At 41.5% G+C, this 27,663-nt stretch overlaps 1 protein-coding gene and 1 pseudogene across 1 annotated transcript in view; one reads left to right on the top strand and one right to left on the bottom strand.

Moving 5' to 3' along the window:
• Positions 1–27,663, bottom strand: part of FAM189A1 (family with sequence similarity 189, member A1) — a 150,570-nt gene that overhangs the window by 82,208 nt on the left and 40,699 nt on the right. The window contains exon 3 of the mRNA XM_006872159.1: positions 5,315–5,449. Within this exon, the coding sequence (XP_006872221.1) occupies positions 5,315–5,449 (135 nt within the window). The remainder of the gene's footprint in view (positions 1–5,314; positions 5,450–27,663) is intronic.
• Positions 21,747–22,632, top strand: LOC102821617 (annotated as a pseudogene).

Raw genomic sequence — 27,663 nt, 5'->3', positions numbered from 1 at the left:
GGGCATGCAGTAAAGATTGCAGGGCAGTGAGTTGCTGCCTGCAGAGGCCACGATGCCTGTAGTCCCAAGTCTGCCCACCAGTGATGTATCCACCCAGGCTTTGGGGGTGTCTCTTTGTCTCCTTCTTTCTGTCTGTCTGTGTATACTTTCGCTAGCCCTATTGTTGCCGGATATCCCCTCCTCGTGAAGCAAACACTCGTGAACCAAGTTCCTATGTCGAGGAGAGTTAGTATACTCTTTCTCCCTCACACAACATATCTAGTGCTGGTAAGCAGCAGGTTACACTGCTCGTGGTAACCACTCAGGCTGATGATGCAGCCACCATCTAGGAGTATAATTACCAATTACTGAGACAGAAAGAGCTCAGACGAAGCTCAAATCACAGTTAAATGCTCCACCTTGGAAGACTTAAGCGTAATTTTTGCTCATATGATCCTAAGCAACAACAAAGAGACTAGGAAGGTGAACAGCTAGAAATATTGTAAAATTGTAATGACACCAAACACCAAAATGAAAGCTATTAGTCTGATATCAATATTCAATGCCAACAAAGACAGTTGTTATGAAGTGCCGTCAAGTCGGTTCCGACCCATCGCAACCTTATATAGGATTTCCAAGGATCGACTGGTGAGCTTGAACTGCCGACCTTACGGCTCAAAGAGACTTTGCAGGCCCGCACATTGACCCACAGCACTACACCAGGACTTTCCTCCCACCTCCCCCAAAAGAGACTAGCACACCATTTATAATCCTTAAGGAGAAAAAAGGAGTGTTCGCCAAGAATTCTAAATGTAAATAAAAAAAAAAAAAAAAAAATTATGATTGATGAATTACAGGTTCTTATTAGGATATATCATGACAAGCTATGGACAACATTGAGAAGTATGAGTATTCCAGAACACTTAATTGTACTTCTGAGAAATCTGTACCTGGACCAAGAAGCAGTTGTTTGAAAAGAGCATGGGAACACTAAATGTTTTAAAACTGGGAAAGGTGTGCGACAGGGTTGTGTTCTTTCACCATACTTATCAACCTGTATGCTGAGCAAATAATACAAGAAGCTGGGTTCTATGAAGAAAAATGTGGCATCAGGATTGGAGGAAGACTCATTAATAACCTGTGATATGCAGATGATACAACCATGCTTGCTGAAAGTGAAGAGGACTTCAAACATTTACTGATGAAGATCAAAGAGCACAGCCTTCATTATGGATTGCATCTCAATGTCAAGAAAACAAAAATCCTCACCACTGACACTATCAGGAAAAATGTTCAACAATCAACAGTGCTCATAAAAGTGAGATGCTCATTGAAGAGCTGAAGCCTAAAGTTGGGATTAAATGCAGAGGACTGCTATCCAAGGGCATTGTGATATATTGCATGGCAACGCATGTCTACATACCTCTGTCCATACTGTTGACACTCTGCGAAACTTTAGTTTGGGGATGTTAAAGAATCCTCTCTATAGTTCTGATCTTGCTCCATCACACTTTCACCTGTTTGATCCCCTGAAAGCAGCCCTTTGAGAACAAAGATTCACCTCTGATTAAGAAGTGAAGAGAGCTGTGCATTCGTGGCTCTAGGCTCAGCCTAAGCATATTTTTTTATAATGGAATATGAAAGCTTGTTGACAGATGGACAAAATATATTGAAAAGCAAGGAGACTGTGTTGAAAAATGATGTCTTTTTCTTTTAAAAAAATTGATTGGAATAAACTCTATAGCCAGTGTAGATAAAAAAAAATAAATAAATAAATCCTCACCACTGGACCAATAAACAACATTCTTATCAACAGAGAAAAGATTGAAGTTGTCAAGGACTTCATTCTTCTTGGATCAACTATCAACGGTCACGGAAGCAGCAGTCAAGAGATCAGACAACGTATTTATTACATTAGGCAAATCTGCTGCACAGGAACTTTTTAAAGTGTTGAAGAGCAAAGATGTCACCTTGAGGACTAAGGTGCTCCTGACCCAAGCCATGGTATTTTCAATAACTTCACATGGATGCGAAAGCTGGACAGTGAATAAGGAAGATTATAGAAGATTTGATGCCTTTGAATTGTGGTGTTGGAGGAGAATACTAAAAGTGTCGTGGACTGCCAAAAGAACCAATAGATCTGCTTTGGAGGAGGTGCAACCAGAATGCTCCTTGGAGGCCAAGATGGCTAAACTTCGTCTCTCATTCTTTGGACATATTGTCAGGAGGGAACTGTCGCTGGAGAAGGATGTCATGCTGAGTAAGAAGGAGGCTCAGAGAAAAAGAGGAAGACCCCCAATGAGATGGATCAGCCAGGTGGCATCATTGATGGCGTCAAGTGTGGCAGCGGTAGTGAGGTTGGCCCAGGATCTGACATTGTTTCGTTCTGCTGTGCATGGGGTTGCTATGAGTCGGTTCCGACTCGATGGCACCTGACAACAACAACATTAGGATATGACTCGGTTCCAACTCATAGCAACCCTATACAGGGTTGAACTGAGTAACTGGTGGGTTTGAACTACCGACCTTGTGGTACACAATCAAATGCTGATACTACAGTGTCACATCTAAGGATATAGACCTCTGAAATGCACATTTTCCGTAGTATTACACACATGCACACAAATGGATACTCTGTAAATTCACAACTTAAGTTGGATCCAAACAGCTGAGGTAGCAGGGCAACCAACTTCTAATTCCAAGTAAAAGACAATGCCTACAAGGAGGACAGGATACAGCACTGGCTTCCCTGGGGCAGGTACCTGCTGTAGAGCAAAAGGTGGGTAACATGCAAGATCACATAGCTAATTTAGCAGATACAGAGCTTTGAGGAAGAAACAAGTAAAAATTCCATAAATAAAAAACAAATGTACAGAAATTAAGGGTATCTTCAATGGGCTCATTAGTAGACTCCACATAACTGAGAAAAAAAATGACCAAGTAGGGTTTAGCACCAGAATACAAGGCTGGTTAAACATTCAAGAGTCAGCCAGCATTGTGCACCGTATCCACAGACTAAAGAATGAAACACGTATGGTCAGCTAAATGATGTTGTTGTTAAGTGCCCATGAGTGATGGGTCAGTTCCAACTCATAACAACCCTGAATAGGGTTTGCCAAAGAGCAGCTGGTGGGTTTCAACTATCCACCTGTGGTTCACAGTCCAGTGCTTATCCTACTGCACCACAGCAGGAGCTGCAGGAAAAAAAGTTTTGACAAAATTCAACATTCGTTCATGATAAAAACTCCCAGCAACTAAGAACAGAAGGGATCTTCCTCAACCAGGCAAAGGGCATCTAAGAAAACCTACATCATCAGACTCAATTCCTAAGGTCAGGAAGAAGGCAAGCATGTCTGCTCTCTCCACTTCTATTTGATACTCCATTGGAAGTGCTGGTTGTGTACTAAGGCAAGGAAAATACATCAGAATCATCCAGATTGGAAAGACAGATCTGAAAAGATGCAAAACTGCTTTTTTTCTATATAACTGTCTACATAGACAATCTAAAGGAGTCTTCCAAAGAGCTACTAGAACTAATAAGTGAATGTAGCAAGACTGTAGGATTCAAGATGAGCAAATAAAAATCAAATTTCTTTTAAAAAAAAGTCACATTTCTTTAAACTAACAATAAATATAAAATTTCACATCTTAGAAAACATAATAAAAGCTACATGGTGAAAGCTACAGTAACAAAAGAAACCAAATATTCAAGAGTTGACCAGTGTTGTCCATACACCATATTAATAGATTAAAGCATAGACCGTATATGATCATCTAAATGTTGTTGTTGTCAAGCGCCGAAAAACACTGGTAAAATCAAAGAAAACCTAAACAGGGAGATGTATCATGTAAACACCAATTCTCTTTAAATTGATCTGTGGATTTAAGGCAAACTCAATCAACAGCTTAGCAGTATTTCTGTCAAAATTTAGTACTTCCATACTATAAATTTTATATTCAGAATTCTGAATTATAAATTTAGTGTTATATTGCATATGTTTAGTATTCAGTGTTTATAAATTCTGTAGGAATATAGTATTTCTGTAGAAACTCCTTGGGAGATGACTGACAGAGCCATTCAAATAAGCAGTGTCTACCTCCCTCCCTCCCACCCAGCAGGGTTATAGGAGACCACAGAAGGCCCCACAGCATCATGGGCTACAACCCTGGCCTGGTCATACGTAATGTGGAACCGCAGGAAAAGTCTCCAACTGTCATAGAATGGGCCCCTACGTGCTACAGTTCTGGGGCCTCTTGACCCACCGGGATGGTCACTCTGTGAGATTCTAAGACCACTGTACTTTGCTCTTACCTCTGTGAGAAACAGGTGGGGCCAGGGAATCTAATTCACTCCTCCTGCTGAGGATAACAGATAAATCCTCTGTTATCTGGGAGCCCTCTCTGCCAGGTTCAAGGTGGACCAGAGAAACAGGAATCTCACCCAGACCAGGGTTCTTTCTTGCTAGCAACACCGCCTGACCACCCTCTGTGGCCTGCCACAGATGCCCACTGGAGACTGCACCTTCTCCTTTTGTCCAGATGCAAGGGTGGCACACTTTTGACACCCCAGTTCCCTACACCAGTAAAACTATTTACATGGGCCATCAACCAAGGGTTCCTCTGACTGTGATCCGCATCTTCCTGAGAACTTTTTTACAAAAAAGTTCCTGAGTACAGTTTTATTCAGGGAAATGAAGTGGTTCACAACTCATATTCATTTTACACAACCAATTCTAATTTTCAGGGAAAAAAATATTCTGTATAGGAATAAAACAATAAAGAAATAATATGAATAATTTTTCCATATCACTTTTTTTTTAAAAGAAAACATCAGCTTCTATGCATTAGAACAAATTGCCATAGAAGATTTAAAATATTTCTTTCTCCACATGTTCTTAAAAAGTAAGCAAAATCAGTATGCTTCTGTTTTCTGATGGCACATCATCAAGAGAGGTTCAGAGCGGTAGACCAAACCACTTCAACAAACCAGAGGCTGGAAAAGGAAATGGTAAAATAAATCCAAATGAAAATCTGTAATACTTTGGGTTACTGTAGGAAAAGAGATTGCCACTTGCCTTGAAATAAACAAAACACTGGTAAAATCAAAGAAAACCTCAACAGAGAGATGTGCTATTTAAACACCAATTCTCTTTAAATCGATCTACAGATTTAAAGCAAACCCAATTGAAATCTTAGCAGTATTTCTGCAGAAATTTAGTACTTTTGTATTATAAATTGAGTATGCAGACGAATGAGTACCAGAAAGGAGCATGCGCCCTAGTCAACAGTCTGCACACTTGGATGAAGCGCACTGGGTGCGCGCGCACGGTCACACCTTCAATGTCAGCCGCACAGCATTGCAGTCCTCCTGCAACGGGTTCATCTTCAGCGTCTCCCCAGGGTTGCTGCAGCCAGATGACTGATGCTGTACTTCACAGCAGACGCACACCTCCACGCTGTCAAACTTAATCTGGACAGAGGAACACAGACAGAGCTCATAATTAAAATTGCAGTCTGGCCGGGGTTGGGGGAGTGTGGGGGAGATGCAGGCGCTATTTTGCTAAGAATACATGGCGGTGGCTCTGTTCATCTTTTAATAATAAAAATTTCCCCAACTGTTTCTATTAACTATGAAAAACACAATTAGGAACTATTTTAAATGAGCTCTGGTAGCGTAGTGGTTACGAATCGGGCTGCGAACCTTAAGGTCAGCGGTTGGAAACTACCAGCCGCTCCGCGGGAGAAAGATGAGGCTTTCTACTCCCGTAAAGATTTACACCCTCGGAAACCCTGTACAGGGTCGCTATGGGTCGGAACCGACTCGACGGCACTTAACAACAACAACAACAACAACTTTAAATACTAGTAATAAAAAAAGAAAAAAAAAATTGTTTAGCAAACACAACCAACCTGGTGTGGTACTGCTGCGGGTTAAGGTGCTGGACTGCAAAGTGGGTTTGAACAGCAAGGTCAGTGGTTCAAGCTCACCAGCCGCTCCTCAGAAACCTTATACAGGGTTGCTATGGGTTGGAACCGACTCGACAGCACTTAACAAGAACAAGTAACAAATTCAGGAACCTTGGTAGCATAGTGGATTATTAGCTGGGCGGGTAACAGCAAGGTCAGCAGTTAGAATTTACCAGCCGCTCCCCAGGAGAAAGATGAGGTTTCTGCTCCCTTAAAAACTTTACCAACTCCACAGCACAGCACCACCACCAATCAACAAATGACAGAGAATTGCAGTTGAACTACAGAAGGAGATATGAGTGAGTTTCAGTTTATTTACTTTTATCTCCTTCTGAAGTTCATCTGTAATTCTCTGTCATTTGTTGATTGGTGGTGGTGCTGGGCTGTGGCGTTGGTTCTGACTCACAGCAACTCTGAATATGGTTTCCAAGACTGTATCTAATTGAGGCCTTACTGCGTGATCTATGAAACGTCTATGCATCCCTCTAAACTCAACTTCAACTCCTCCTTCAAACCTTAGCTGGTTTCCTATCAGAATCGCTTGCTTCTCCTCTGGCCAGGTATTGGAGACTAATCCTATTCAAGTGGTTATTTTGTCCTTGTCTATTCGTGGGCTCCCTGAAGACACATCTGATCATCACAGTAGTTGTAACGCCCATATGTTGAGCAAATAAAATTGCTTTCAAAATGAACAAAGAAACAAAAAAACACATAGAAAAACAAATGCAATTTAAACATCTTAAGAGCAGTTAAGATTCCCATTGTGGCGCTGTAGGATCAGCACTGGACTGTGAACCACAAGGTCAGCAGTTCAAACCCAGCAGCTGCTCCTTGGAAACTCTATACAGGGTTGCTATGGTTCAGAATCAACTCGAGGGCACTTAAGAGCAAGAACAACTACAATAAGGGGAGTCCTAGTGTGGTGCTGTGGGTTAATGAGCCAGACTGCAAAGCTGTTTGAACTGCAAGGTCAGCGGTTCAAGCTCACCAGCTGCTCCTACGAAACCCTATACCAGGTCGCTATGGATCGGAACCAACTCGAAAGCACTTCACAACAACAAAAGTGTGGCACTGGACTGCTAGCTGCAAGGTTGGCAGTTCAAACCCACCAGCAGCTTCTTGGATACCCTAAAGAGGGTCGTTATGAGCAAGAACTGACCGGATGCCACTTAACAACAACAATCTAAAGGTTGGTGGTTTGAACTCACCTGTCAGTACCATGGGGAAAAGTCTGGTGACCTCCTTCCATGAAGATCACAATCAAGAAAACCCTGTAAGAGTAGACAGGGATGGGCAACTTGGACATTGGCTACCCAAAATGGCTGGGGGTAGGGGGGTAGGACGGCTACAAAGGCAAGAAGTGACTGGCCTACAAGCTTTCAAGAGGGAACCTAGATTCAGAAAGCATGGAGGAAGGTAGAATCTCCAGTGAGTAGTATCCAATCTGTCTAGGCGGGGCTGATGAAAGAAGATGTGGATGGGTCTCTTGTGATACAATAGTGAATAATTGCTATCAGGACTGATTGTGAGGGTTGGAAATATAACGGTAGACGTTTTGTAGCAAGGAGGGGAGTTATTAACTTTGCAGTCTAAGAGTGGAGGTCTCTGGGACCATCAAGGGAAAAGAGCAGAGAGCGGGACCCTACCCAAAGAAGCAGTGATGCCTGAGATGGAGGCAGAGATGATGACATGGAGTGATGGAGCAGCTAGGAACTTTAGACACAGAGAAGGAGAGGGGCTGTGTGCTGACGGCCTGGGGGCAGGCTTGTAGTGTACACCATTTGGTTGGTTGATGATGCATGGAGGGGATTGTAACCATGGCAATGAAACGATACACGATAGGATGAATATAAAACTAATGCTCTCCCATGTAAACTATCACATAATTCACAATAAAACATTTAAAAAGAAAAGAAAAGAAAACTCTGTAATGTATGACACTGCCGTGAGGCGGTGCCTCTCACTGGCTCCAGCATAGAGACCCATGGAATTGTCTATGTGCTGTAAATCCTCTTCTCTATTATGTTAAGGAGGTGCAATACCCTCTTCAGGATTAGGTTGCTTTTTATTCGGTCTTTATAAAGACACAAATGGGTTAAACAAGTGAGCAGAGGTCAGAGGGACTTGCTATCATCAAGGAAGAAAAGCCAGGAGACGAGTCAGTCCTTTAGATCCAGGGACCGTGCACCACGAGACTCAGACCCTGGAGAAAGAATGATAACAAGGATCCTCCCCCAGAGCTGACAGAGAGAGAGAGACAGACAGAGAGAGGGAGCCTTCCCCTAGAGCTTGGGTCCTGACTTTGGACTTCTAGTGTGGTGCTGTGGGCTAATGCGCCGGACTACAAAGTCAGTTTGAACCACAAGATTGGTGGTTCAAGCTCACCAGCCGCTCCTTGGAAACCCTACACAAGGTCACTATGAGTCACAACTGACTAGAAGGCCCTTAACAACAAACTCTGTTAAACTTTCTGTTATAAATAGCAGTACTGGATGATTAAGATAATACACACCTATTGTTTTGCTCATCATTACCTGATGGCAGATATTTGGGCCATTAAAAATAACAAAGCACACCCAACCACAGTCTTCTCTTGGTATGCATGCTTGCATATTTCTGTTGGCTACATATACCACAGTAGCTGGTTGGTCCCCGGTGGTCTTGACCATTACTAGATAGCGGCCCCACTTGCTCCAAAGCAGTAGTTTCAACTTAGACACACATACAGCGCCCCCAAGCCCAGTACAAGGTTCCCACTGTTCTACCTCCTCCTTGCATACATTTGCAAGTTTTGCCCTTCTGAATTTTTGCCGGAAAAGTACTGGAGGAGGCACAGCCCTCAAATGAGGGAGAGTAAGCTAAGATGTAAAGAAAAGAGCTCTAACACAGGAAAAACATCAATGAATTCCTGAGGGGCCAGAAAAAATGGTGTCCTAGTATGGTACCACTGGACTGCAGGATCAGTTTAAGTCACGTTGTCGGTAGCTCCTCACCAGATGGTCCTCGTAAACTCTATACAGAGTCACTAGGAGTTGGAACCGACATGATGGCGCATAACAAAAAAATAAAGCATGGCAAATCCAGCAAGTGCCTGTAGTTTGGCTAAAACAGACTGAAGCAAAAAAATCAGAAGATTTATGGAAGAGGAAAACCAAGCTGAGAGAGGATTATGTTCAGGGGAGATTTCCAGTTCTCTTGAGGACTGCTATGGTGAAGTAATGACAGGGGCATTATACAATAAAACAATAATCATTTCAAAATGAAACCCCAAAACTCATACACAGTATATGGCTTATCTATGAATAACTAAATAGTCAAGATAATATTTTTATATGATGACACTCACTCTTTGCTGAACAGCCATCTTCTGAGGCTGGGTTCATCTAGAGCAAACAAAATGAGTGAAGCACATTCCATAGTAGTCTCTTGGTACACATACATGCACGTTTCTGTGGGGTGTATACGTATATGCACACACCACACCTATGTGAATGTAGCTGCTGGGTTCCTGGTATCTTCAGTCGTAGTAGGCAGTGCCTGTCACTCAACAAAGCAATAGTATCAATTTACTCACCTACTAGCACTATACTAAGGAGCTCTGGTAGCGTAGTGGTTACAAATCAGGCTGCGAACCACAAGGTCAACAGTTCGAAACTACCAGCTGCTCCGCGGGAGAAAGATGAGGCTTTCTGCTCCCGTAAAGATTTACAGCCTCGGAAACCCTGTGCAGGGTCACTATGGGTCGGAACCGACTCAATGGCACTTAATAACAACAGCAAGCACTATACTAGGTTCCCAAGGTAGCTTCCCAAGGCCAACTTTTCTTCAAAAAGTTAGTGGAAGATGGAATTGAAGATAATGGATCTTTTCCCATGAACTCGTTGGAGCCCCTTTGTAAAATGAGAGAGAGATTTACCTCAAAGAAATGACTCACATGGTTGTAGAGGCTTGCTGTTAGGTACTGTCGAGTTGGTTCCGACTCACAGCAATCCTATGTGCAGCAGAACGAAACACTGTCTGGTCCTGAGCTAGCCTCACAAGTCTTATGTTTCAGGTCTTTGTTGCTGCCACCGTGTCAATCCATCTTATTGGGGGGTCTTCCTTTTTCTCATTGACCCTACACTCTTCCAAGCATGCAGGCTTTCTCCAGAGAGTGACCCCTCCTGAAAACAGGTCCAAAGAGTGAGGGCCCCGGTCTTGACATCCTTGTTTCAAAGCTGCATTTTGGCTCTACCTCTTTCCAGGCAGATTTGCTTTTGTGTCTGACAGTCCTTAGAGCAACCAACCATAGAAGACCAAAGGAAAGCATTTATCCAGGGATACAGCTCAGAGGGCAATTAAGGGATAGTCAAGAAGGATGAATGGGAATGGTGGACACAGGGAGGAAGCGAAAAGTGTGCTGTAATATTGTGGCGATGGCTATCAATGTCACCAAACAAAATGTGCAAGAATTACTGAATGGAAAACCAATTTACTCTGTAAACATTCACCCAAATTAAAATCAAAAGTTTTTGTTTTTTGTTGTTTAAAAAAAGGAAAGGAGTAAAAGTGAAAATGAAAAGTTTTGCAGTTTCAATTTTACATTTAAATTGATAAATTTTGAGTTGATTTTTATAGAAAGTATATTAACATTTTTGCTTATATGGTATAAATGTCCAATTGCTCCAGCCTATTTTTGAAAAGATTTTCTTTCCTCCATTGACTTGCTTTGGAACTTTCTCAATCAGTTAAGCATATCTCTGGGTTCTCTATTTGATACCATTGCCCTATGTGTTTGTCCCTCCCCTCAACCAACCACAGTAGTGATTACTGAGGCTATATAATACAATTTAAAATCAGGCAGATTCATTTCTCTAATCTTATCATTCACTTTCTAATTGTGTCTACCTTTTCACATTAATGTTTAAATAAGCTCATCGATATTTAAAAAAAAACAAACTTGCATTGATAGGAATTGCATTAAGCCTGTAACAATTTAGAAGGAATCAACATCTTTAGTATGTTGAGTTTTCCAAAACATGAACACCATCTATGTTATTTGATATGAACATTGTATTGTTTTCAGCATGTTTGGTATATATACCACTGTGTATTATGTTTTACTGATTGTAAATTATATTGTATTTTTAGCATCAGTATTCATTGACAATACAAATACAACATTAAAAGTACCCACAACTGTATATTTATCTTGTATACTATAACCTTCCTTAACCCCCTTCTTAGTTCTAGTTTTTTGCTTTTTTCAAATTTAATTTTTTTGTAGATTTCCTTAGGGTTCTCTACATAGACAATCATGTCATTTACAAATAGGGTAAGCTGTGTTTCTTCCTTGCTGCGGTTTCTTGAGGCTGGAGGGGGCATAGATGGTAGAGAGTGGGCATACGCTGGAAGAGAAGGCAGAAAGAGCTGTTCCACAGTGCAGAAGGAAGGAATGTGCTCTTCATTTGAGGGAAGTGGGGGTTCTTCTAGGCCTTTCCTATGTGCTTCCTGATATCCTGTGTTGTAATCTGTCATTCCCAAATTGATCCTGATCCCACGCTGCAGCCTGTCACTCCTGTAATAAACCATATCCTGTAAATGTAAGTAGAGGTTGGGAGATCTGAGAGACATCATAGCAAATTACTGAGCCTAAGTGAGAGAGGAGGGGGCGAGGGATTGGAGTCAGAGGTGATGGAGTGCTGCAGTAATCAGGAGAAGATGGACATCCGGGACATGTTTAACCGCCACCTCACAGAACGCAACTTTGCGCTGATTCTTACTAATGAAATAACGCATTTGTCCTCTATTTCAATTTGTCTGAGGTGGTGTTGTTTTTCATTTTTGTTTTTACATAAAAGGGTGTTTAATTTTTCACTACATCATACGATATGATCTTGTGATGTTTGTTTAACATCCTAATATTGCAGACTATGCTGAATAAACATCAAAAAAAGGTCTAGCATTTCTGGAACAAAGCTTACTTGGCCATGATGTGTCACTATTTCATATATTGGTGATTCACTTTGCTTACATTTTACTGAAGACATTTTGTGTCTAAGTTTATAAGAAATATTGGTCTGTCACTTTCTTTATTGTATTGTCTTGGTCCTGGAAATAGTAAATTCATAAAATGAATTGGGTATCCAGAGAAGCAGCGACACCACAGATGGAGGCAGAGATGAGGACATGGAGAGAGGGAGCAGCTGAGGACTCTAGACTCATGGAAAGAGAAAGGCTGTGTGCTGGCAGCCAGGAGGCAGACTTTCCGAATGTGTCCTTGGGTTGTTTAAACTACTATATATTCCTGAATATTTCTGTGTACATAAAAAACAAACAAACAATAAAACACCACAGAGGGAATAGGAGCAAACACATTGTTGAATGATGATGCATGGAGGGGACTGTAATCATTGCAATGAAACGAAATATGATAGGGTAAGTGCAAAACCGATGTTCTCCCATGTAAAGGATTACTCAACTCACAATGAAAGCTTTAAAAAAAAAAAAAAAAAAGAGAAATGATGTAGTTAATTCTCCCCTAAATATTTGGTAGAATTATCTCGGGAAACTATCTGGGTCGTGAGATTTTTTTACAGGGGAAAAAGGGAATGTTTTTAAATTACAGATTCAATTTCCTTAATAATTATAGAGTTGAATAGTGATTATTATCTATTGTATTTTGGGTAAGTTCTGGTAATCTTTTTTTTTTTAAGAATTAGTCCGTTTCATTTAACTTGTCAAATGTTTCTGTTTAGAGTTGTTCCTTTATTTTCTTTTTGATGTTTGAAGGGTCTGCAGTGAAATCTTCTATTTCCTTCCTGAAAGTAGTAATTTACATTGTCAGTCTTGTTAGAGCTCTGTCAATTTTATCAATATTTCAAAGAAACAATTCTTAGTTACATTGATTTTATCCATTTTTACTGTTTTCAATCTTATTTACCACTTCTTTTAACTTTATTTTTTCCTTCCTTTTGCTTGCATTTATTTCACTCTTTTTTTCTTAGTTTCTTGAGATAACTGATTTGAGGATTTTCCACTTTCCTAATATAACATTTAGTGCTATACATTTCTGTCAGCACTATTTTGTGCCGTCTAAATTTTGATACAGTGTATTTTCATTTTCACTGTGTTCTATTTTTTAATTAAAATTTTTTTTCCCCTTTATACTTCCCTCTTAGACCTAGGGACTTTTTAGAATTATACTGATTAAATTGTAAGTATTTGGAGAATTTCTTGCTATCTTTCTGTTATTGATTTGTAGCTTGCTTCTATCTTAAGTGAAAAATTCATTGTAGTATTTGAATTATTATTTTAAATTTGTTTAGAATTATTTTATGACCTAGATATGATCTACATTTGTGCATATTTTATGAACATGTGGAAAGAATGTTTATTCTGCTTTCGTTAGGTGGAATTGTTTTATAAAAGTCAACTGTTGGGGGAGAAACAGGGCAAGATGGCAGACTAGGCAGAAAGGCTGTGAGGACCCTGTGCAGCAAAGATATGGAAAATCAGACAAGACAGACACAGGGGATGGTCCTGGAGCTCTGAGCTTCAGATGAAGGGATACAGAAGTGGACCAAGTGCTTCCTGGGAGAAAGAGCTGAGTAGACACAGCAAGAGAGGAAGTGACTGCTGAGCTGTGGCAGCTAATGGGTCTTTGCCTAAGCATCTTGAGTACTTGTGAGCAGCTTCAGAGACCAAAAAAAAAAACATATTTGTGTTGCAGCAACCTCCCTGTGTGACTTATTTTTCTTCTTCTCTGGTTCCCTACACTCTTCTGGTGACCAGAGATGAAGCCAGTCTTTATCAATGTACACCTCCAGGGAAGCTCCTGCTTTCCAGGCAGTCAGAGCTATTTGGAGGTGGACACCCAAGTTGTGAGCCCCAATGAAGGACCCACTTGGGTGGGTCCTACTCCAAATCTGCAGAGTTGCCCCTGGCCAGTGCTGGACTAGTCACCACTAGGAGAAGCATTTGCATACATGTGTGGGGTAGACAAGAGGGAAAAAAGAAAAAGAAAGACTGGTTGTCTGTGCAGCCAGGCAGTCATAGCAAGATCATCTTGTCATCCTGAACTTCCTTGGGCAGCTATAAAGGCCTGTGTCTAATAGATGGCAGAGAGGTATACCACTTATTGGTGGAGAGAAGGCAGTAGCCAGTTTATTTTGTTTGTTTGTTTTTCGAATTCTTCATCCTCATTACTATTTTTGTTGTTGTTGTTGCTGTTATTTGTTGGTTGCTTTTAGTGTTCTCTTTCTCCTTTGTGTATGTGTTTTCTCTTCTTGCCTCACCCAACAGGAGACAGCAACTACAGTCATACAGCCCAACCACAGCTGTATCTTCTACAACCCCATCATCTGCTACACACCAGATCAACCATCACCACCGTCCACTAAATCCACCCTGAACAGTACAGTTCAAACAGCGAACAGAATGATGCACAAGCTCGTCTCTTGATCTCGCCCACCAGGAGGCAGCTGGTGAGTGCCTAAGAATACACCAACATCTTGCAGTGCTCTTTTGAATTTGTCATTTCTGGCTTAGTAATTAATATGATTGTCTGATTTACAACAGCCAGTACCATCCATTTCAAGACATTAATGCCTAGGACAGTGATCTTTATACATTGAATTTTATTTTTGGCAACTTCCAATTTTCCTAGATTCCTACTTCATACATTCCATGTTCTGATTATTGATGGATGTTTGCAGCTGTTTCTCTTCATTTTGATTTGTGCCCCATTTGCAAATGAACACTTTAATCCATTCATATCTTCATGATCAACGCTACTTTGAGCAAGCAGCTCTTTCTCAGCAGTAATTTGAGTTTCTTCTAACCCAAGGTGCTCATCTTCCAGCACTATATCTCACAATGTTCTGTTATTCATAAGGTCTTCAATGGCTAAACGTTCGTAAGCAGTTATGTCTCACCTACTTCCTAACCTGTCTTAGGCTGGAAGCACCACTGAAACCTGCCCACCAAGGGTGATCCTGCTGGTATTTCAAATACTGGTGATGTAGCTTTCAGCATCGTAGCAGCATGCAAATCACCTCAGTTGGACAACCCAACAGTTTTGACAGACAACTGGTAGTACCAGAGTAGTGTGCATCTTAAACTTAATCACTTCTGAGTTATAAACTGACCAGAATAAACAGAGACATACACAGGGGAGATGGATGATATGTGAGGGTTCTATAAGCCAAGGATTGCCAGCAGACACCGGAAACCAGGAAAGATGTTCATAGAATCAATCAACACAGCTGAAACCCTGGTTTTGACTTTTAGCCTCCAGAACTGTGGATCAACATTTCTTTCCCCCGGCCGAAGTCCACTACTAGTGGTTTTTCTGTTATAGCGGCACTAGGTGCCTAAAACAAACATATTCTGCTATTGCCTCTGATGTTATTGCATCACAGAAACATGCAAGGAATGATTTCATCGGATCCCTTATCTCAGCTTAGCATTAATGACCAAAGTGGTGGCGGTTGTGTGCCATGGAGTTGTTTCTGACTCTCAGTGACCCTGCATAGGGTTTCTGAGGCTGTTAAGTCTTTACAGGAGCAGGAAAGCCTCATCTTTCTCCCATGAAATGGCTAGTACTTTTGAAATGCTGACCTTGAGGTTAGCAGCCTGACTCATAACCATTACACTACCAGAGCTCTTTAATGACCAAAGTAGCTAATACAAAGGACAAGGCAGTTTCCTGTGTGGAAAGTAAACAAGTGTTCTAAAGCAGGCTGGGCAATATAGTTTATCATGTAGAATGATCTTTCAGTGACCCTAGGGCATAGCTATCCAAATAATTTTTTTTTCATCAGCCATTTCACTGAGTGTGTGAATAATTCTAAGAAAAAAATCTGAAAACCACTTGCTTAGTGCTCTGACCTCAAATTCAAGGTATACTGGATGCTGACAGATTGATTTCAGCACTTAGGCCATTGGGAATGGCACAGCAAATGAAGTCACAGTAAATTTTTATCAATCTCTTTGGAACATTGAAAAGCTAGTCTGCTCCCCTCCTTAGTTATGGTCCACTGGCCTGTCTGAGAGTAGAAAGCATTTAGACAGCAAAAAGAGGTGATGCCCTGCAGTTATTGTTAAGTGCCATCAAGTTGGTTCTGACTCATAGCGACCCTGTATGGGTTTTTGAGGAGCGGCTGATGAGTTTGAACTATCAACCTTGCAGTTCAAACCGACTTTGAGGTCGAGTGCTTATCCTATAGTGCGCCACAGCAGGACTCCCACGATAAGTGTCCTTCAAATACACTCCCAACAGGAAGGCAGGGGTGAGGGCTGACCCTGAAGACCCCATTGTGAGACCTAGGAAGGCTGAGTATCAGGGGGACAGGGCAAAGAGAAAGAAGACTGTGACCCACCCCCTCTGGGATCCTCACTGGCAGACCAAGCCAGGCTCCGTGAGTGGAAAGAACGCTGCATGGAGAGCAGCTGCCTTAGGGTCACTGACTGTCTGCCATGAAGTGGTCCAGGGTAAGCCACTTCATTTCCGTTATACACTGAACTGGGTGGAAACATGTTGAAAAATGTGTATTGAAATCCTAACCTCTATATGTATTTGCCAGACTGCAAAACCATTTGAAACTGTAAGGTTGACAGTTCAAGTTCACCAGCTGCTCCTTGGAAACCCTATACAGGGTCACTGTGGGTCAAAACTGACTTGACAGCACTTAACAATAACAACATACCTATTTGCAGGGTCCTGTTGTGGCACTATAGGATAAGGACTAGTCTGCTAACTGCAAGGTCGGAGGCTCAAACCCACCAACCACTCCTTGGAAACGCTATGGGGCCCTGTAGTATAAAACACTGGACTCCAAGGTTGGTTTGAACTACAAGGTTGGAGGTTCAAACTCACCAGACACTCCTTGGAAATCCTATACAGGGTCACTGTGAGTCACATCTGACTCAAAGGCACTTAAACAACAATAATAACATGAGTAGGAAACAACTTGATGGCACTGGTGTGGCACACTACCGTATAATGTGCTGGACTGCAAGGTCAGCGGTTCAAACCCACAAGCTGCTGCTTGGAAACCCTATGCAAGGTCACTATGGGTCAGAACCAACTCCTCAGTACTTAACAATAACAACAATACCTATTTGCTTTGGGAAAATCTGCTTCAAAAGACCTCTTGAAAATATTAAAGAGCACTTTGAAGACTAAGGTGTATCTGACCCAAGCCATGGCATTTTGGATCACCTCCTATACATATAAAAGCTGGACAATGAATAAGGACGACCTTAGAAGACTGGTACATTTGAATTATGGTAATGTCAAAGAACACTGAACATACCATGGATTCCCAGAAGAATAATAAATCTGTCTGGAAGAATTAAAGCCAGATGAGATGTTGTCTCATGTGCTTTGGACATGTTATCAGGGTGAACAAGTCTCTGGAAAAGTACATCATACTTGGTAAAACAGAGGGTCAGCTAAAAAGAGGAAGACCCTCAATTATAGGGATTGACACAATAAAAACAGACTTGGTGACACCCAAGACCACCACCACATATCTATGGAAAAGAGGCATGGTAGTACAGTGGCGTAAGCGATGGGCTGTCAGCTACAAAGTTGGCAGTTCTAATCCAATAGCAACTCTACAGAGATGAGGCTGACTGCTCCTATTAAGATTTGGTCTTAGACATTGGCTATCTAAAATGGGGGAAATATAAAGGCATGAAGATTTAGTCTTAGACACTGGCTATCTAAAATGTGGAACTAGAAAGGCACGAAGAGCTAGTCTTAGACACTGGCTATCTAAAATGGGGGAACTATAAAGGCATGAAGTGACTGGCTTACAAGTTTGCAAGAGGGAGTTTAGTTTCAGTGTGCAGGGAAAGGTAGAACCCCCACTGATTAGTTTTCATCTTGTCTAAAGGAGATGGGGATAAGATTCTTATGATTCAATAGTGAGTAATTGCTATCATGACTATGTGACTAAGTGTGATTGTCACAACTGTAAAGGTAGAAGTATTGTTAACAATAAAGGGGGAGTAGTTAACCTTACATTCCAGGAACAGAGAACCCTAGGACCATCTTTGCCAATACAAGAGCACTAGCAGAATGTGGGACCCGATCCAGAGAGGCCCCTACACCAGAGATGGAGGCAGAGATGAGGACTTGGAGAGAAAGAGAGAAGCTGAGGACTCTAGACTCATGGAAAGAGAAAGACTGAGTGCTGGTGGAAAGGAGGCAGGCTTGCAGAATGTGCCCCTTGGTTGTTTAAATGATTATATATTCCTGAGTGGTTTTGTGTCCATCCTCCAAAACAAAAACAACAGAGGAAATAAAAGCAGATACTGTTGAATGATGATGAATGGAGGAGATTGCAATGAAACGATGAGTGTAAACCTCCCCCCCACCCCCACCCCATAAAAAGATGTAGCCTTAGAGACTCTGGGAAGCAGTTCCACTCGGTCCTATAGGAGCACTCTGATTGTGACTAATTTGATGACTGTGGGTTTGTTTTGGAGAAATCTGTGTTTGGGGAAACCTGAGAAGCCCTGGTGTTACAGTGTGCTAAGCATTAGACTTTTCTATATTTTTTGGTGTAGTTATGGATGTGATTCTGGTTGGCAATGTCTATGTTCTTTTGTTAAGTTAATGAAGCCGTATCAGAGTGGGGGGAGGTCCTAATCTCATAGATTCTGAGTTGGAAAAAGAACTGAATAGACACAGAGACACAACACACTGAGCAAGATAGACACCATGTGAGGACTCAGCCAAAAGCAGAGGCGCTAAAAGGATTACAGGCCAACACAAGAAACCAGGAAAGATGTCCACACCAAGAATCAGCATAGCCAAGTGTCTGGTCTGGACTTTTGGACTCAGAACAATAAGAAATGCATTCATTACATTAGCTACCTCCTTGTGGTATTTCTGTTAACCTTGGAAAAACTAGTGTAACTTTGTCAAATAATCTAAAAAACACAGTAAGGTTAGAAATACCTAGATTCTTAAAAAACATCAAGTGAAATTACCTATGTCCGAACCCAGCTTTAAAAGGGAAAGCGGAAAAAAAAGGGTGGGGGAGGGAATGACATTTGTTCAATATTATAAGAAACATTCTAAAGTTAGGATTTTTCAAATTGCCATATGTTTTTATATTGCTATCATTAAGTGCCATAGAGTAGGGTTCTGACCCATAGCAGCCCTGTATAGGGTTTCCAAGGAGCAACTGGTGAGCTTGGACCGCTGACCTTGCAGTTCAAACCAACTTTGCAGTCCAGCACATTAACCCATAGTGCCACACCAGGACTCCTTGCTAATGTATACACATGTAAACTGTTATGTTGTGATAAATAATTAGCACTTCTACAATGGCATGATATTGATCGGTGTGTACAGAGAGTATCTTTCACTACCACAATCCCGCTTCACACACAAGGAAACTGAGGCTCAGAGTGTCCAAGGGCACAGAGCTGATCAGTACAGGAGCCAGGACCAAATATGTAACTTGTGCTTCTTAGTCTATACCGTCCTTTCTCTGCATAGCTGAAGATTCAGAGACAGCAAACTGCTGCCATTCCTGACACCAGCTGAGTGCTTTGAAAGTCTCACCTTTATCAATAACATTGCCTCGTCTGCACTGGTGCCTTCAATCTACCCCTTCCAGACTGCATAGCCCCCAAGACCCAGCTCAAATGCCTGCTCAGGTGTGCGAACATCTCTGATTCCAAAGAGAGCTTAACAAAGCTTTGTCCTCTCCCCTCCTGGACCTCACAGCTCACTCCTTAATGAATGTGCTCACTTTAGTTTGCTTTCTGATGCTATGTTAACTGGGCTTTTTGTTTTTCTCAAAACCACGGCCATTGAGTTGATTCCTGCTGCAAAATCCTTGAGAACTGGGACTCATTTTTGTGCCCCCATACTTAATGGGGGGGGGGGGAGGAGAATATGTACATACATCCCATCTTTCACTCATTGCAAATGCAGCTTTGACACTTTCCCACAGGGCCAGGTAAATCCTTAGTATCCCACTCAACAGACTGCTGTAGGATCTTATCACCAAAGAACGGAAGTTGGTACATGAAGGGGCTTCAGAAAGCTCAAGGATAAATGGCATTAAGAAATAATGAAAAATTCCCACAAACTTTAAATGGTTTGTCGTATTTGCCAACTTGCCTGATCCAGAATTGTTGTTACTGTTAGTGGCCATTGAGTCAGCTCTGACTCATCGCATCCTTACACAGAAGGGAGTTTTTTAAAGGTTTTGGGAGATTCCATCATCTTTTCACTCCATTTTCCTAGAATTTTTTGATGCCCCAACATATAAGAATGAGGTGCTACCTGGTCCTGTACCATCTTCTCCATCTGTGGTCGGTTTCCATTTCACTGAGGGGTTCTCTCATTTTCCCTGACCATCTACCTAACAAAACCTAAGGGCCTTTTCTAGCAGACGTTCTTCCCTGATGATGTGTCCAAAGTGAAAGAACTGTCCTTCCTAGTTCTAAGGGATCACTCTGCCTTCCAGGACTGCATAGTTGGTTCTTCTGGAAGTCCAGGATATATTCAAACTTCTCTGTCAACAGCATAATTCAAAATGTGCCAATGCTTCTGTCTTGCTTCTTCATTGCCCAGCATTCATTTACCATGGCTATGTCAGCAGTATCTTTGCTTTCTAAAACCTGAAAGAGATCTTTTGCTGCAGATTTTACCAATACATTGTTTGATTTTTTTTAAAAAACCTGTTTCAAAGCCATTTATTTCTCATTTATGTAGAATGAAATTATTCACGATTTTTTTTTTCTTCATGTATCAAGATGCTGTCTACTGACTGAATGGATATTAAGGTATCATAAAATGTTGATACTTACTAAGGGAGAATCAGCTTATCCATTAAACATATGCAATTTACTTTGAAATTATTCAGAAATGTTAGCATTTAACAAATTCTTATTTTTCCACAAGATACTGTGGGGCCTCTGAGAGCACTCCTGTCCCTTGCCTAGCAGTCAGGGAAGTGATTCTCCTCCTAGTCCTTCTGCAGAAAGGTACAGCGAGGTTTGGGGCAGACAGGAACACACAATACATGTCAGATTCCTAAGCAAATGGAATTTTCTTTCATGCAGTCCTGGTGGGGGAATATTAGTGCAAACCTCTTTGGAAAACTGTTTGGTAGCATCTCCTACAGCTAAACATATATGTAACTTATGACCTAGACAATTCACTCCTAGGTTTAACCCACAGAAAAATATTCATCAGAAATACAAGGATATCCAGATCAGCACCTTTTGGGGTAGCCTAATATTGAAAAGAACTAAATGTTGATCAAGAAAAGCAGAAAATAAACTATGATATCCACACAATTCACTAAATGATGGCTCCTGATGTGGCATTCTAGGATCACTGTTGGACTGAGGGCCACAAGCTCGGCAGTTCAAACCCACCAGCTGCTCCTTGGAAACCCTATACAGGATTGCTATGAGATGGAACCAACTCAACAGCACTTAATAACAACAACAACTTGCAAAGATATGAATGAATCTAACTATCATGTTGAATGAAAGAAGAAACAAAATGGTGCATAATGTAAACTTTAAACAAAGTTTAAGCCAGAAAGAACATTCTGTGCAGGTTGAAGTTTTAGGCTAGTGGCCCCATTGGGGAGGGTCAGCGATGGGCAAAAGAAATGGTGGGGGTTTTGAAGATACTGGCAGATGTTTCTGGATAATAAAGCTTTTTCACTTGGTGAAAAGTCTTTGAGCTGATATGTTGCCCTCTTGTATCTTGAAATCTGAGCTAACACAAAGGATGTATCAAAAGCAAATAGTCTAGCTCTTTCCCATCTTGCAAGATGGTGGATGAAAAGGCCGAGAAGCCACCTACCAAGGTGGAGAAGCCGCCTACCGAGGTGAAGAAGCCTATAGTCATAAAAGCAAATGCCAGTGGCAAAGCTAAGAAGACTCATCTCAAGGGCAAAAAACCCAAGCAGGGGAAGCCGCACTGCAGCCGAAATCCTGTCCTAGTCCGAGGAATTGGCAGGTATTCCCGATCGGCCATGTATTCTAGAAAGGCCATGTACAAGAGGAAGTATTCAGCTGCTAAATCCAGGGTTGAAAAGAAGAAGGAGGAGAAGGTTCTTGCTACTGTCACAAAGCCAGGTGGTGGTGACAAGAATGGTGGTACCCGAGTGGCTAAACTGCGCAAAATGCCTAGGTATTACCCAACTGAAGATGTGCCTAGGAAACTGTTGAGCCACGGCAAAAAACCCTTCAGTCAGCATGTCAGAAGACTGAGGTCCAGCATCACTCCTGGGACCTTTCTGATCATCCTCACTGGACGCCATCGAGACAAGAGTGGTTTTCCTGAAGCAGCTGGCCAGTGGTTTGCTCCTTGTGACTGGACCTCTGTCCCTCAATCTAGTTCCTCTGTGTAGAACACACCAGGAATTTGTCATTGCCACCTCCACCAAAATTGATATCAGTAGTATGAAGCTCCCCAAACATCTCACGGATGCTTACTTCAAGAAGAAGAAGCTGCAGAAGCCCAGGCACCAAGAAGGTGAGATCTTCGACACTGAGAAAGAGAAATACAAGGTTACAGAGCAGCGCAAAGTGGATCAGAAAGCTGTGGACTCACAAATTATGCCAAAAATCAAAGCCATTCCCCAGCTCCAAGGTTACCTGCGTGCTGTGTTTGCTCTCACAAATGAAATTTATCCTCACAAATTAGTATTCTAGATTTCTTGCAAAGAAAGAACCTCATTAAATAATTGATTAAAAAAAAAAAAAAGCAAATAGTCTAGTGTGCTTGTCTGTTATCACAGATTGAGTGGACTTCAGGGCCTGCCTCAGCTTCACCCAGGGAAAACCAGGATTATGACTATGAAATGAAATGAATGAAAACACGGCCCAGTCCTATGGTGTTTTTAGGGCCTAAAACATGGTTTATTTGGAAAATGTTCATGTGCACTGGAAAAGAATGTGTATTGTGCAGTTGTTGGGGTGAATGCTCCGTACAATTCTATAAGGTCCAGTTGGCTGATTGTGCTGTTTAGTTCTTCTGTGTCTTTGTCAAGTTTCTTTTTGTTCTATCCATTTTTGAAAGCGGTGTATTAAAATCACCCACTATTATTGTAGATTCATCTATTTCTTTCTTCAGATCTATTAGAGTTTGCTTTATATATTTTGGAGCTCTTTCATTGGGTGCATAGATATATATTATGGTTATTTCATCTTGTTCAATTGTCCCTTTAATCATGACATAAAGTCCATCTTTACCTATTATGCTGATTTTTGCCTTAAAGTTTATATTATCAGAGATTAATACTGCCACTCCTATTCGTTTTTGGTTGTAATTAGCTTGGTATATTTTTTCCATCCTTTGACTTTTAATCTGTTTTTGTCTCTGTGTGTGAGATGTGTCTCTTGCAGACAGCATATTGAAGGATCTTGTTTTCTTATCCATTCTGTCACCCTCCATCTCTTAACTGGTGCATTTAATCCATTTACATTCAGTGTAATTATCGATAGGTATTGATTAATTGCTGCCATTATGTTTGGCTTTTTGTGGTGTTGCTGCTTTCTTTGTTCTGTGTGTCTTCCTTTGTTGAGTTCATGATTTTTGTGTTCTTTCTTGTGAGTTTCCTCATAGTTTTAATGTTTCCATGTTCTTCTTGGATTTTCACTTACTTGGTATGTTTTAAAGTGCTAATTTTCTTTGAGGTTGCCTTATAGTCCATTACTTTTTCTCTCCATTTAGTGCAGTCTATTTTATCCTGTAATCGACCTGACCTTCTCACCATCTGGATCTCTATTCCTACATGTTTACCTTCTTTTACATTGTACTTGTTTTGATCATAGACTGACCTCCCAGATTCTCTGAGTTTGTTCTTATAGTTTTGTTCTGTTCTTGACTCTTCCTTCTGTCGACTTAATTCTGGGAGGTGCTTTTAAAAGGCATTTTAAAAGTTTAAAATAATTTGATTGACTCTCAAAATAATGGACTTTTTTGTTTAATTTGCTTGGGAGGAAGGGTGATATCACCACTATTTATTTCTAAAACATTTTAATCACTCAGACAGAAACTCAGTACCCCTCAATCAATAATTCCTCATTTCCCCTTCTCTTAAGTCCTGGTAAACACTAATAAACTTTAGTTTGTCCATCCCAGATATTTCATATAAGAGGGACCAAGCAATATTTATCCTTTTGTGTGACTAATTTCACTTAGCCTAAGTTTTCAAGGTTCATCCGTGAGTACAGAGTATGTGAAGTTCACTTCTCTTTATAAACAGACAATACTCCATTGTCTGTGTATTCTACATTTTGTTCATCTATAAATCTTTTGATGAACACAGGGATGGTTTCTACCTTTTGGCTCTTGTGAACATTAATGTACAAGTATCTGAGTTCTTCCTTCAATTCTCTGGAGAATACACCTAGAAGAGGAATTTACAGGTCTACGGGAATTCTGTTTAACTCTTTGAGGAATTGTCCAACTGTGTTTTAAGTGGTTGTGCCACTTTATGAGTAGTGCTATAGTATAAGCACTGGACTGCTAAGAACAAGGTCAGTGGTTCAAACCCACCAACTGTTCCTTGAAAACCCTATACAGGTTCCTTATGAGTTGTAAGCAACTCGACAGCAATTAACAATAATAATCAGCAATGTAGAAAGTTTCCAACTTCTCCATAACCTCACCCAAACCTGTTATTTTCTACTTTACTGCTAACAGTCATCCTCGTGGGAGTGACATGAAATTCCATAATGATTTTGATTTGTAGGATAGGCACTGGACTGCTAGCTGCAAGGTGGGTAGCTCAAATCCACCAGTCACTACTTGAAACCCTACACAGAATTGCTCTGAGTCTGAACGGACGCTTCCATACGGGTTCCTCCACTGGGAACATGTATATACCTCACACCACTGGCACTAACCAAACTGAAGAAAACAGGGAAAATGGATAATTTCCCCCAAGACTCCAGATAACTGCCCCCAACACTGGGAGACTCCTCTGCTTTCCCAAGAAGGATGAGTGTTCCTGAATCTAAGTTTCCATTCTCCCCATGAGAATCTTGCTCAGAGCCCTTGTGCTCTGCTGGGTGACTCTACTGAGCTGTCAGCCCGTCCGAGTGAAGCTGGGCCAGGGCAAGGACTGCACAGACAAAAACCAAGGGTCTCCCATTCTCCACCACTGGGCAGGACCTGACACACGGAGGCCATTTGTAACACGAGTCTGAACTGAGCAGATGGACAAAGAGTCAGGATACTAAAAACTTGGATGAAAAGCATCATTTTGGTTAATTCAATCAGGTTTTAAAGGCTTCAAGGTAGTTTGAAATTAACGCATAATTAGTCCTTTTCTAATTACCCATTACCCAAATTCATATCTTTTTAAAGCATATTTTTGATAAATACCTATATTTAAAAATAATGATGTGTCTTCTAGCGTAAACTACGTAAGCACTGAATATGCAATTATCAAGAACTACTTCTAATCCTTAAGACCTTATGATGCAAAGTATATTCTTTTGTAAAATATACAACAAATTACTATGCAGTAATGGGAAGCGTGGAGTCCTGGTAATAAGCATTGCACTGCTAACCAAACGGCTGGTAGTTCAAACCCACCAGTTGCTTCTTGGAAACCCTATACAGGGTCTCTATGAGTCAGAACTGATTCAACGACACTTAACAATAATGGGAAGAATAAAAAATAGTTCTTCAAAGCCCTTACAGCAAGAATCATTCCCACCCCCTCCACACACAAAGTAGACAGGGATGGGCAACTTGGACACTGGCTACCCAAAATGGGGGGCGGGGGGCTACAAAGGCAAGAAGTGACTGGCTTACAAGCTTTCAAGAGGGAACCTAGATCCAGAGGGCCTTGAGGAAGGTAGAATCTCCAGTGAGTAGTATTCAATCTGTCTAGGCGGGGCTGATGCAATGAAATGCAGACGGGTCTCTTGTGATACAATAGTGAATAATTGTTATCAGGACTGATTGTGGGGGTTGGAAATGTAAAGGTCGACGTTTTATAGCAAGGAGGGGAGTGATTAACTTTTCAGTCTAGGAGTGGAGGTCCCTGGGACCATCAAGGGAGAAGAGCAGAGAGCGGGACTCTACCCAGAGAAGCAGTGATGCCTGAAATGGAGCCAGATGATGATGTAGAGCGATGGAGCAGCTGGAGACTTTAGATCCAGAGAGGGAGAGCGACTGTGTGCTGAAGACCTGGGGTGTACTGGGGAAGGATTGCATGGAGGGTATTGTAACCATGGCAATGAGACGATATACGATAGAATGAACATAAAACCAATGTTCTCCCATGTAAACTATCACACAATTCACAATAAAACATTTAAAAAAAAACAGTTCTTCAATCTTTCCCTCAAATGACTTCTACCTTTTGTTTTTATTGCTAAATATAGACTGTTCTATAGGAAAATGGCCACCCCTCCCCCCACATTAGCTCTTCAGTAGCTAAGTGAGGGGAGGGTACCAGGAATCCCAGGAGGGTTGCCTGTTGAGCATCAAGGGTCCATCTGAGTGTTCACAGGTGCATAGGTACCCCAGGCAGAAGGGGAGGAAGAAAGCCCAGCTCAAGAACCTTCCTGTAAAGAAAAGGCATTGCAAAAGCCCTCACTCGGGCCTATCTAGTATGGCTCCTGCTATTTCCCCGAGTTGCTTCCTGACCTTGACTGGGGACCTAGAAGCAGGGCTGGGGTATTAGCCTGCTGGGCTGGGCTGGGGGCTCTGCTCTGGAGCCTCTTCACAACCTGGGTCTCACCCTTGGTCCAAGTGACTTCAAATTTATGTCTCACTCCACCTTGGAGTTCTTTTGTTTTTACTTTTTTATTGTGATTTAGGGGCAAGGTCACAGATCAAGTCATTTTACCATCCAACAATTCATATATCTTTTGTTTTATGACAACGATTGTGATTCGCAATGTAACTGTACTCTCTCCATTTGCTCCTGTTTTTATCATTTCCAACTGTCCTTCTCTCCTATTGCTTCTGCCTTTGAAATTTATCCCCGGATAAATGCTTCCCTTTTGGTCTCATACGGTTGATTGGTCTAAAGAGTACGTACCTCCATGGCATTCTTGTTTATCTTATAGGCCTAGCTATTGTTTGGCTGAAATTTGAGTAACAGGAATGAGTTCAGTCCCAGGCTTTAAGGGTGTCTAAGGCACAACTCCCACCTCTTGTCTGTCAGTTTCTCGTACTGTAGCGGCTCATGAGTTACTATGAATCTGGAAGCTATACCACCGGTATTTTAAACACCAGCAGGGTCACCCATGGTGGACAGGTTTCAGATGAGCTTCCAGACGAAGACAGACTAGGAAGAAAGAGTGACGAACTTCTTCTGAATATTTAGTCACTGAAAACCTTATGAATAGCAGAGAAACACTGTCAGATATAGTGCCAGAAAATGAACCCCTCAGGTTGGAAGTCACTCAAAATGCGACTGGGGAAGAGATGCCTCATCAAAGTAGACTAGACCATGATGATGCGAATGGAGTAAAGCCCTTGGGAGAAAAGCCCTCGGGACCTTCATTTGCTGATGGGGCAAAACTCAAAATGAAAATAAACAGCTGTAAACATCCACTGAAAATTGGACATGGAAAGTATCAAGTATGAATCTTGGAAAATTGGAAGTTGTCAAAAATGAAATGGAACACATAAACATCAATATCTTAGGCATTAGTGAGCTGAAATGAATTGGACATTTTGAATCTGACAACCACATAGTTTACTATGCTGGGAAT

The sequence above is a fragment of the Chrysochloris asiatica genome, unplaced genomic scaffold, assembly GCF_000296735.1.
Source record: "Chrysochloris asiatica unplaced genomic scaffold, ChrAsi1.0 scaffold00184, whole genome shotgun sequence".
Classification (NCBI taxonomy): domain Eukaryota; kingdom Metazoa; phylum Chordata; class Mammalia; order Afrosoricida; family Chrysochloridae; genus Chrysochloris; species Chrysochloris asiatica.
Note: the sequence above shows the minus strand (reverse complement) of the source record. Positions and strands in the feature narration are given on the sequence as shown.